General features: G+C 40.7%; 1 protein-coding gene across 2 annotated transcripts in view; it reads left to right on the forward strand.

The window, feature by feature from the left end:
• The window catches only part of tmem91 (transmembrane protein 91), a 34,076-nt gene that overhangs the window by 15,175 nt on the left and 6,280 nt on the right, over positions 1–12,621 (forward strand). For both annotated transcript variants that reach the window (XM_060877455.1, XM_060877457.1), the window contains exons 2-3: positions 1,215–2,639; positions 8,540–8,686. In XM_060877455.1, coding sequence (XP_060733438.1) covers positions 2,229–2,639; positions 8,540–8,686 — 558 coding nt within the window. In that variant the 5' untranslated portion in view covers positions 1,215–2,228. The remainder of the gene's footprint in view (positions 1–1,214; positions 2,640–8,539; positions 8,687–12,621) is intronic.

The following is a 12,621-nucleotide window of genomic DNA, read 5'->3' on the forward strand; positions in this document are numbered from 1 at the left end:
AAGATGGTCAGAAGAATGTTAACATCAAGTCATCATGCTTGTTTGTGCTTGTTGAACATCCTGTCCCAGTTATAGTCCATGCTTTGCTGTTATTATAACCTCCATTCCTCTGGGAAGGCTTTCCACTAGATGTTGGAGCTGGGCTATGTGGGATTTGCTCATTCAGCTGGCATTCAGGTACTGATGTCAGATGAGGAGGTCTGGTGAGCTTTTTTATTCCAGTCTAAGCAAACAATAGAGCTTGTATAATACACAGAGACATTTTCATGCTGGTACAGGTTGGGGTCTCTTGATTCCACTGAAGGGAAATTATAATGCTGCGGCATACAAAGACACTTCATACAGCTGTGTTTTTAGTGAAGGTCAGACTGGTAGAATAATGCATGCACGTTTGGTTACAAATTCGTATTGTAAAGTAACACATCCAGAAAGTTCACACATGTCCAAATGACGAATGTGTCCAGCTCACACAGTAAACACAAACAGCTGCAGGGCATTTCGCAAGAGGAATGCAACTCCTGATGACATCAGAATCAGCGTGCGGGGCTGAGTGAGAGTATTGATTGAATGCTTTACTGTCCTGCCAACTCAGTGGACTGGCAGAGCTACAGAGAGAATACCCAATGTCCTTAACGTCAAGGTCTTGGAAAAAAATCTGAAGATATAAACTATCACTTACCTTCCCGGTGGCTCCCATTTGCATGTCAAAAACAGATTGCTCGATTCTAAAGGATTCTAGGAATTTTCTACCTTGCTTTCTTTGTCTTTGCTTGTGTATTGACTTGCCTCGCTTTTAGCCCTTTTGGCCTTAGAGATTTGTATGCTGTGAGCGTGGAGCCACTGACACGCAGCACATCGTGTGCTTCAAGTTAGGTCGAAAGCCCAGAATGGGGTTGCAGTGATAAATGTTTCAGTGCCTTACCAACCATTGGAAGCCGTCCAACCCTTTTAAAGAGCCTCAACAAGTCGCCCTTTGCCCTCTCTCTGCCACTACACTGCTTTGATGTGTCCACATGCCTGGAATAGACCACCCACCCACCCACACACACACACACACACTGTTGCTTGAGGGTCAATGTCCTGTGGTTCAGTGTAACACCTTCAATCTCAACACCTGGCCTTTAGATGTCAGTGTGCTTTAGTATCAGTAATTGTTGTACATTGAGCATCAGGACAAAATAAACACTGACCTTGTTCTTGTTTTGTTGGTGCAGAGTGGTGAGCTGAGACAGGAGCAGAAGTACATCGGGTACGGCTTTGGATATCTTCCCGCCTGATTTGACTGAAGCTCCGGCCAGGACAGCATTAAAAATACATATCCCAAAGGAAGACTCTGGCTTCACACACACACACACACACACACACACACACAGAAATAAATCAATACACCCAAGCTGTGATTTCTTCATCACTTTTCCCTGCAGCAACATACTGAGTGGGCAGCGAAAAGACCGGCTGAGCAGATTCTATTTCTGCAGCACTGTCCGGATTACAGAAATGTTTGTAGAGTTCATATTTTTTTTAAACTAGTCTGCCAATTTTAGGACCTATTTTTCCAATTTCAAAAGCAAAAAAGCAACATCTGCTAATTCAATATGTATTTCCATTAACTTTCCTTCCTCTGATGGAGCATAACTATTTTTCTTCCTATTTATCACCTTCTACTTTGCATTTAAATCAAAGTCCAGTGCTCTAACCTCATTAGTCGAGTACAGTAGGTTTAGATTAGCAGCGATAACTGACAGACCATCCGGAAAGTCAGCAATTGAAGCTCTTTTTCTTTTTCCCACCCTTGACTGTAATGCTGCGTTAATCAAAACAATCAATCATTGAAACCGACTCCTAATTTTCTTTCCGCACAGTGCAAAACTCATTAGCATATTTATTAGCCGGAGATGCATCCGATCATGTGAAATGTGACACTGACCACACGTTCGGCCCTCGTGGCTCGGAGGAGATGCGCAGAAAGTGAAATGTGCAAGAGCCCGACAAGCTTTTTAAGCTCAATAGAACCTGACGCAAGCTTAGAGGGAGGAAAGGAAGAGAAGAAAGCAGGGGAGGGAGGAATTCAGGCACACATCTTTATTTCCCACCCACAAGATGATTCATGCTTGTATGAAGCACCAATTAAAAAATATTAAAGATGGATTGCTTGCTCTAGAATAAAGGAAAGAGCTGCACTCGAGTTCGTCTGAGATCTCCTCAACAATCACTACCCTCAAATCAGGATGGACAGCCTGGATGAATTGGAGCACCCGCTTTTGGATGACAGCCCCACACACTCATCCAGAACGGGCAACAGCGGCCTCTTCAAGGGCATTTTTGTGAGATGCGAAGAGGAAAAAAGACCTCCCTCCCTAGCATGGAGGAGCTATTCTGGTCCTACAGATGTATCTCAACAGCAGCTGCTGGATCCATGTTCTCTCCCCAGCACACTTGAGTCCTTCTACACGCCTTCTGCTCCTCTCTGGGGCCCTGCAGACTCCCTGGGCCTCCACAGCAAGGAGTATCTGGAAACCACATTCATGGACATCGGCCCTGGATCTCCTCTGGAGCGGAAGCTGCTGGCAGTGAGCAGAGACGTCCACAGCGTGTCCTACAGCATGGAGGACGAAGACGACCTGCTGCCAGACTTTGAGGTGAGATTTAACTGCATCTTTCTCATCTTTGTCTTCTTACTTTATTGTTTTTTTACTTAAATAATTAAATGGATTGTGACTATACTCTGTAGCATCAGAAGGCTACAACCTTCACAGTAAGAACTCTGTTGGTAGGGAAAGGAACGGCAGCTTGGAATACAATCCAGCATCGTTTTTCAAATCCAAAATTTGAGAAATTTCCAAAATTTCTGTCTTAATTAAAATGAACAGATGGACTAAGCAGTAAAATACCTTTCCCAAGCCACCACTAATGGTTATGTGATATGAATATCACCAAAAAATATCATATTGCAATACACTGTGTAAACAATGTCTGATGCAATAGGTTTTCTAACAAACTGATATCAATACAACGATATTGATTTAAAACCAATGTGAAAACAAAATAAAATAAAGTTTTTTGACCATTTTTCATGTCAACAAAAATAGATTAACACTGAAAAGGTGGGTAAATATATTTGTTTTAATTTTAAAAAATGCAAAACATTTTTAAATGTTAAAAATTATAAAACTGAAAAAAAAAACTTGAAAAAAAATTGGAAATTAGATAGTAAATGAATATAATTTTTTATAAATATATATAAATATATTGTGACTTGATATTATAATTTCAGTATTATATGCTGATATTCCCCAGCATTTAGCTTTAAAAAAAAATGATTTAACATTTAAAACATGTTAATTTTTTTATATATAAATTATATATTATTATACATGAAACATATATTTATGTTATTTTTTCTATAAACGTTTAAAATTGTAACAATCGTCAAAAAAAATTATAAGAATGATTTCAATTTTATCATTCATTCATTCATCTTCTACCGCTTATCCGAACTACCTCGGGTCACGGGGAGCCTGTGCCTATCTCAGGTGTCATCGGGCATCAAGGCAGGATACACCCTGGACGGAGTGCCAACCCATCGCTGGGCACACACACTCTCATTCACACACTAGGGACAATTTTCCAGAGATGCCAATCAACCTACCATGCATGTCTTTGGACCGGGTGAGGAAACTGGAGTACCCATAGGAAACCCCCGAGACACGGGGAGAACATGCAAACTCCACACACACAAGGTAGAGGCGGGAATCGAACCCCCGACCCTGGAGGTGTGAGGCGAACGTGCTAACCACTAAGCCACCATGCCCCCCATTTCAATTTTATATAAAATATAAACTGTAGTAGCAAAAAAACTGACATATCACAATTTCAGTATTGCACGGTTAAATGAATGTGTTGGCAGATAAGGCTCTGCACTGTATAATCGTACACAGCCTTATCTGCCAACACATTCATTTAGCATATCCACCAATTTCATTTAGCAGTTTAATCTGAAAAATAAATCAGGATAAAATTACATGTCTTTATATTGCAAATTTGTTCTGGACACAGAGAGAGTCCAAGCAAAATGTCTGTTTATACAGTTGTTCTGTTTACAGTGTCTTGTTGAGATATAAGTACATATTTAGAGTTTATTCCAGCTTTCCATAGCAAAATTGTAAAATACATGGACAGTTTAGTTTATTATATTACCGGAGGATACATTTGGAGACACTGAAAATGTAATAACTCAAACTAGACATAGCTGAAAGCAATAAGGGACCAGAAAACAAAATGAGGGAGGAGAAAGGAATCTAAACAGGAACTAAAAACACATAGTGCTGTCACTATGGAAACAGCAATGCACTGCATCACTGCTGAGTGTTGTCTGTGGCATCAACAGCTTTATAAGCCTGCATGCAAAATTTAAATATGTAGGAAAGTATCATTAGTGATCAATGAATTATATTAGAAGATCATGCTTAAAAAAGAAAAGGAAAAATTTTACAACCTGTGCCTGTTGTCCAGGACGTTTGAAGCCGTGTGGCAGGAGTCAAGGGAGCAAAATTGCCCATGCTCATTGCAGGCAGTTTTAAAGCTGCTTATCAACACTGTATGTTGTTAAAAGCACTCTCTCACTCACTCATTTTCTACCGCTTATCCGAACTACCTCGGGTCACGGGGAGCCTGTGCCTATCTCAGGCGTCATCGGGCATCAAGGCAGGATACACCCTGGACGGAGTGCCAACCCATCGCAGGGCACACACACACACACTCTCATTCACTCACGCAATCACACACTACGGACAAGTTTTCCAGAGATGCCAATCAACCTACCATGCATGTCTTTGGACCGGGGGAGGAAACCGGAGTACCCGGAGGAAACCCCCGAGGCACAGGGAGATCATGCAAACTCCACATACACAAGGCGGAGGCGGGAATCGAACCCAACCCTGGAGGTGTGAGGCGAACGTGCTAACCACTAAGCCACTTTTAGTCCCTATTTAGTCCCCTCTATGCTATGATGATAAGCTCCACACTCCTCTCATGGCTGTGGGAATTTGTGATTATTCAGCCACAAGAGCATTAGTAAGGAGATAAGGAGGTCTGGGGTGCAGTCGGTGTTCATATAGTTTATCATAAAGGTGTTCAGTGGGGTTGAGGTTAGGGTTCTTAGGTTCTTCCAGTGCAACTCCGTGTTCATGGAGCTGGTGCATTGTCATGCTGGAACAGGTTTGGGCTTCTTAGGTCAAGTGAAGAGAAGGTTTTAGTGGTACACATTAAAAAAGACCCACATACATACACGGGTGTGATGGTCACGTGTCCACATACCATACTTTTGGCCATATTGTTTAACTCCATTGTCAAAGCCAATACCAGAACTATTAATAATTGTGTTAAAACAAAGTTTTCTAGGAGTCATGGATTAATACTGTGTCCAAATGAAAGCGAGACAGTCAAGACCAAGATCTCAAAAACCATCAAATCCTTTATTTATGTCTTGAACCAATGATAAGGCTATGTTTATTGGAAGAATAATGAAGAATGAGTTGCAGGTGAAAAGACAGCTTAACAAACATTATTTATTTAGTTAAAAGAAGTCCAGGCTAATACAGAATGTACTCAGCTTTATCTGAAGCCAGAAAGCTGAAGCTGTCACTGTTTATTACACACGCCAGCAGTGATTTTCATCCAGAGGTCAAATATAATATCTAATTGCATAGATATCTAATTGGGTGTAATTGAAGTCTATTAAAATTTGATAGACTGAACACCAGCGACACAAAATGAAGCTATGACAGCAAGGTTATAAAACCTAGAAACAATATTTTATGCTGTTTTAGTAAGAAATAAAAGACTGTGGATGCTGTTATAGGAAAATAATCAATGAAAGGTTGGTGTAATATCACTTACTTTGTTTTATTCATCATATATTCATCTAATGTAAAACTTCACACATCTTGCTTTTTTTTATGTTGTCGAACGTCTTCGAAAGTTAGTTCCTCTCGCCACTTGGGTTGTAACAACGATACACAAACAATACTCTCTGGTCTACACAACACATTTGTTTTATCGTTAGGCTCCGTATGAGATTAATGACTCATGATGTGGGTCTGGAAGGAAATAAAAGTTTTCAGAGAGACTGAAACTGGGTGAACATTCAGACAAGGTCAGAAAGGAGTAGAGAGATGGAAATTGCAGGTCCTTTTTTAAAGAACAAGTCACTATTCGCCTGAAGGGAAGCACTGCTGCTGCTACGTATTTGCCATAACCTTATTCAGTCACATTGGGTAAGAGGCTCCAGATGACGCATCACAACACAGGATGCAGCAACAATGCATGCAGAAATTAGGACGCTTTGGAATGAGCTTAACGAACATTTTAAAATTTTTGTTAATACCGTGTTTGAATAGTTTCTACACTGGGCTTTTAGATGCATTTTCCTATGTAGATGTAGTTATAATTAATAGACTGTGTGGGACTGTTAGAACTGTTCTTACGCCGCACTATGCTACTACATCAACAGTTTATTACATTAGTAAGCTGTTATAACTCTTATAATGAAAGAGAAAATAAAAATCAGGTAAAATACATTCATGTGTTGATATGGATACGTTTTCAATACGATAAGCATCACCTGAATATGTGGCTCAGCTTTTCAATTTGAGCTCAATCCAAACAGTCGACATCGTGGAACATGTATGTAACATGTAATGGAACAGAGTTTGGAGGCGTGTCTATAGCACAGGGCTTTTCCTGTTATGTTATGATGTCATTTAGCTCAAATTTGGGGCTAATTAGATGTGTTTTTGAATGCTGCTTTCTAAACCAGACACAGAAACACTGATGCATACATGTGTGGTATTAGCACCAGTGTTTTGTACACACACTGTATTCAGCAGATTTGGACACACACTTGACATTTCAGACCACAAGTCAATGGGACCTCAATGGCTCTCAGTTAAGAAACTTACAAGGAAACAAAGACAGTGACAGTGACGTGACATACGGCTAAGTACGGTGACCCATACTCAGAATTCGTTCCTGCATTTAAGCCATCCAAAGTGCACACACACAGCAGTGAACACAGACACACCGTGAACACACACCCGGAGCAGTGGGCAGTCATTCATGCTGCAGCGCCCGGGAAGAAGTTGGGGGGGTCGGTGCCTTGCTCAAGGGCACCTCAGTCGTGGTATTGCCGGCCCGAGACTCGAACCCACAACCTTATCGTTCATAAGGATTTACTGTGTATTTTTAATGCAAAAAACTGCAAGTTACTTCCTAGATTTTGAAATAAATTGCAGCAAATTCAAGCTTTGGCACGGTGGCTTAGAGGTTAGAACGTTCGCCTCACACCTCCAGGGTTGGGGGTTCGATTCCCGCCTCCGCCTTGTGTGTGTGGAGTTTGCATGTTCTCCCCGTGCCTCGGGGGTTTCCTCCGGGTACTCCGGTTTCCTCCCCCGGTCCAAAGACATGCATGGTACTGTAGGTTGATTGGCATCTCTGGAAAATTGTCCGTAGTGTGTGAGTGCGTGAGTGAATGAGAGTGTGTGTGTGTGTGCCCTGCGATGGGTTGGCACTCCGTCCAGGGTGTATCCTGCCTTGATGCCCGATGACGCCTGAGATAGGCACAGGCTCCCCGTGACCCGAGGTAGTTCGGATAAGTGGTAGAAGATGAATGAATGAAATTCAAGCTTTTGATGATGCCAATTTCTGGTTAGTGTTGGCTCAAAATGGTTAAGTCTCTGGGCTGTTAATTGGAAAATTAGGGTTCAACCTTTTGCGTTATTTAGCAAAGCATTTAGCCCTGTCTATAATGAGTGATTACACACCTGCATCATTTAGATCAAAAGCTATTATGAAGCATTATGCTGTATAAATCCTTTAAAAACCTATATGCAGTTTTGCATCTATAACACTATTATCATACCCTGATGTATTCCGTCTGCATGTTCATTTATTTAAGAAGCTTCTTTGTCAGCTACAAGAATTGAATTGAAACCTTGAAAATACGTTAAAGCTTTATAAATGTGTTGTTTCATTTTACAGTAGGCCTGTTAGATATCGGGTATATTCAGTGTGTGTTCAATGTGTTTCCAAAATGCTAGGGGCAAGAAAAGAAAGTTTTATTGGAAGAAAAATAATAATAGTAACTAAGATGAAGGAACAGTCTTCTTAATCTCAAGATTTCTCCAGACTCTTTCCTGTGCTCTGTCTTGACATTAATTAGACAAAAATAATGCTTGTCACTTTGCTGAGAAAGCGCAAATGTCTCTGTCCTGAATGGATTAAAAACGTACAGAAATCACTTTAGACTTCTCTGTTAAATGTTAAAGAAACATTCTCCCTCCAGAAAACACTTACACCTTACACATACATTTACATATGTTTCTTAAAGCACGTCTGATTCTTTTCTTGCAGAAGTGCATCCCTAGCTGTGATATTATCTCTTCTATGCCAAGTCATAACTCTGGCTTGTTTTCTTTCTCTCTCTCTATCTCTCTCTCTCTCTCTCTCTCTCTCTCTCTCTCTCTTTCTCTCTCTTTCTCAGGATTCCTCGAGTGACGACTTCACTGACACAGAAAGCGAAAGCAACTTCCCACTTATGATCCCACAGGATCACCTTGGTCTGGCCTTCTTCTCCATGCTCTGCTGCTTCTGGCCTTTAGGCATAGCCGCCTTCTATTTGTCTCAAAAGGTACAAAAATTCCACTGAGTAAATACTTATTTACACACACACACACACACACACACACACACCACATCTACCACACCTATCTAGTCTATCTAATTTATCTATAGAGAAAGAGAAAGAGAGAACCTTGTATATTTAAATTTAGTTTATAAAATATTGAACATCGCCTCCGCCTTGTGTGTGTGGAGTTTGCATGTTCTCCCCGTGCCTCGGGGGTTTCCTCCGGGTACTCCGGTTTCCTCCCCCGGTCCAAAGACATGGTAGGTTGATTGGCATCTCTGGAAAATTGTCCGTAGTGTGTGATTGCGTGAGTGAATGAGAGTGTGTATGTGTGCCCTGCGATGGGTTGGCACTATGTCCAGGGTGTATCCTGCCTTGATGCCCATTGATGCCTGAGGTAGTTCGGATAAGCGGTAGAAAATGAGTGAGAGTGAGAGAGAGAAATATTGAACATGCATTCAGTAGTTTTTATTTAGTTTAAGTTACAAAAGTGCAAATTTGTGACCAGTGGTGGCTCAGTTGGTTAAGGTTCTGGGTTGTTGATTAGTAGGTTGGGGTTCCAGCACCAGAATTGCCAAGCTGCCACTGTTGGGCAACTGAACAAGGCCCTTAACCCTCCCTGATCCACGGGGGCTGTATCATAGCTGCCCCTGCGCTCTGACCCCAACATACTCGGTTGGGATATGCAAAGAAAAATATTACTGTGCTGTAATGTATAAGTGACGATAATAAAGGCTTCTATGCACCCGTTTAATTAAACTTTTAAATGTATTTAACCATTTCATACATTGTGTACACACACACTGGTCACTGCTCTGGGACAAAATGACCAGACATGCACGCAATGAGTTTGACAAATCAGCTTGTAATATAGAAATATAATATTGTTTAACATATTTAAACCCATTAACTTACAACATATCAAATTAAACCTATTTAAAATTACACTCAGAACTAGTGCCATTGACTTTGTATCAGCACCTTCATATAACAAAACTGAGCGCTTGGTGTAAATGTACTAAAATAATCAGACATTCAAAATGTCCCTTTAATTTAATAACCATTACATCATTAATCCATTTATGAAATGAGATGCATAATGCGTAAAATTTTAGCCTGCTGTTTAACTCCACTATCTATAGGGACCTATTTATAGATGGATAGATTGTCTTTGTGGTTGTGAAAGAAAAAAAATGATGATGGAATTGATTGCAAACAAAATGCTACAACTATATTAAATACCAGAGTAAAATTTGCCAATAACAAGTCAACTTCAGACAGCTGGCACTGAACTACTTCTGTTCTCTAATGAAATCTACAAGAGATGCTACGGAGGAGAAATAAGATTGAAATGTTGAATAATGAACAAGAGGTAGAAATGGAGCAGGAGTCATAAATCATTCTACGGTGCTGGCCGTCACACTTGTACGTTTCGGGAACAACAGAATTTTTCTCATTCATATAATACAATAAAAGATTAATACAGGGTTATGGTTTTGTATATTTCTCTATGATCGATTCCGTTTCCTTCTGTCTAAAGTACCTCTGAACAAAATTGGGAGAAAAAAGTTTAGCATCTTTTCTATTTGTACACATAGTCGACGATCAATTTTTAAGCAATGCGTATAAGAGTGCAGTTATACCGAATATCTGCATGGGTGTGATTCGGTTGTGCTGATATTCAGTATAACTGTACAATTGTGAGTGTGATATACAGTTGTGCTCAAACGTTTGCATACCTTGGGAAAATTTATAAGTAAGGCATAAACGAATGGCACAATCATCAAACAAAACATAACAGAAAAAGAATATAAAAAAATAATCCCTGTTTAAAAGTTTGCATACCTTTAGTTTATAATATCATGGGTTGCCCCCTTTAGCATCATTGATGGCATGCAGTCTTTTGTGCATGAGGTCCTTATTTCTGTCAGGTGGTATAACTGCCTATTCTTCTTGGAAAAATGGTTCCAGTTCCTGTAAAATTTTTGGTTGTCTTGCACAAACTGCACATTTGAGATCTCCCCAAAATGGCTCAATGATATTGGGGTCAGGAGACTGTGTACTTGGCCACTCCAGAACCTTCACCTTTTTCTGCTCTAACCATTGGAGAGTCAACGTTTCCTTGTGCTTTGGAGCATTGTCATGTTGGAACATCCAAGTGCATGCCATCAACTTCCCTGTACCACTGGAGCTCATACAGCCCAATAAATGAGATCCACCACGGTTTTCTCCTGGCAACTCGACCATGCAGGTCATTTGTGTTCAAATACCTATTTATTGTGCTCCTTGACACAACAACGCCACTTTTTTTTCCAGTGCAGCCTGTATTTCTTTCGAAGTTGTTTGTGGGTTTTCTTTGCATCCCGAACAATTCTTCTGGCAGTAGTGGGTGAAATCTTTCGTGGTCTACCTGACCGTGGCTTAGTATCAACAAAAGCTCTTATTTTCCATCTCTTTATCAGAGTACAGTACTAACTGGCATTTTAAAGTGTTGAGATGTCTTTTTATTTCCTTTTGATGCTTTATGAAGTTTATCTACCTTATTACACAGGCCCATTGGTAGTTCATTAGTCTTATCCATGCTGTAGTATCCAGGCCTCCTGGTGGTCCAGTGGTAGGATCCCACGGTCTTATTGCTGCGGCCCGGGTTTAATTCCCAGGCAGGAAGCTATCCAGCCACTGAAGAGTCCCAGTGCCGGTCCCAAGCCTGGATAAAATGGGAGAGTTGCGTCAGGTAGTGCATCTGGCGTAAAATCTGTGCCAAATCTAATACGCAGACCACGTGATTTGCTGTAGAGACCCCAAATAGAAAAAATGGTGCAGTATCCAGCCTACGAGTCACAGGTGTGGAAACGTCCCATTAAAAGCCATTTAAATCTCTGTGGATCAACCTGTGTTTATAATGTGGCCAAACATTCAAGGATATGTAAACTTTTGATCAGAGTTGTTTAGGTGATTTCAGTTACCATTAGGTTTTAAAAAGGTGTCAAACAACTATGTGATAATTAATGACCACTATCCTTAAATAAGAAAAAAATATTTTTGAGCACAACTGTAGCTTTTATGCAACAGTTTTATTAACAAAAATAAATATTAATATGTAACTGAGGGGGCACGGTGGATTAGTGGTTAGCACGTTCGCCTCACACCTCCAGGGTCGGGGTTCAATTCCCGCCTCGACCTTGTGTGTGTGGAGTTTGCATGTTCTCCCCGTGCCTTGGGGGTTTCCTCCGGGTACTCCGGTTTCCTCCCCCGGTCCAAAGACATGCATGGTAGGTTGATTGGCATCTCTGGAAAATTGTCCCTAGTGTGTGATTGCTTGAGTGAATGAGTGTGTGTGTGTGCCCTGCGATGGGTTGGCACGCCGTCCAGGGTGTATCCTGCCTTGATGCCCGATGACACCTGAGATAGGCACAGGCTCCCCGTGACCCGAGGTAGTTCGGATAAGCGGTAGAAGATGAATGAATGAATGAATGAATATGTAACTGACATTTCAGACACAATATGTCCAAACGTTCATATTATTTTTGCTCTGCTAATGGAAATAGAAGCCATGTCTGATGTTCTACATTTTCAGCATTTCAGAGACTCCATTATCCAGAGCAACTTATATTTAATCTATTTTTTTTTAATACAACTGAGTAATTGAGAGTAAGGGCCTTGCTCAGGGGCCCAACATTGGCAGCTTGGTGGACCGGGGATTCAAACTCACACCCTTCTGATCATTGAAGCAACACATTAACCACTGAGCTACCACTTCCCCTACCTTCTGGTCTTTTGAGTTCTGTATAATAATAAAAACAATATTTAATTCAATTCATAATTTTCAGCCTGTTAGCATAGATTTCCAGTGGCGGATGAAGTGCTTTTGCAAATAAAATAAAATTGATTTTTTTTACAATTAATGACGACAATCAAGTTAGCGTCAACAGAACATA

This window comes from Tachysurus vachellii, chromosome 9, assembly GCF_030014155.1.
Source record: "Tachysurus vachellii isolate PV-2020 chromosome 9, HZAU_Pvac_v1, whole genome shotgun sequence".
NCBI lineage: Eukaryota > Metazoa > Chordata > Actinopteri > Siluriformes > Bagridae > Tachysurus > Tachysurus vachellii.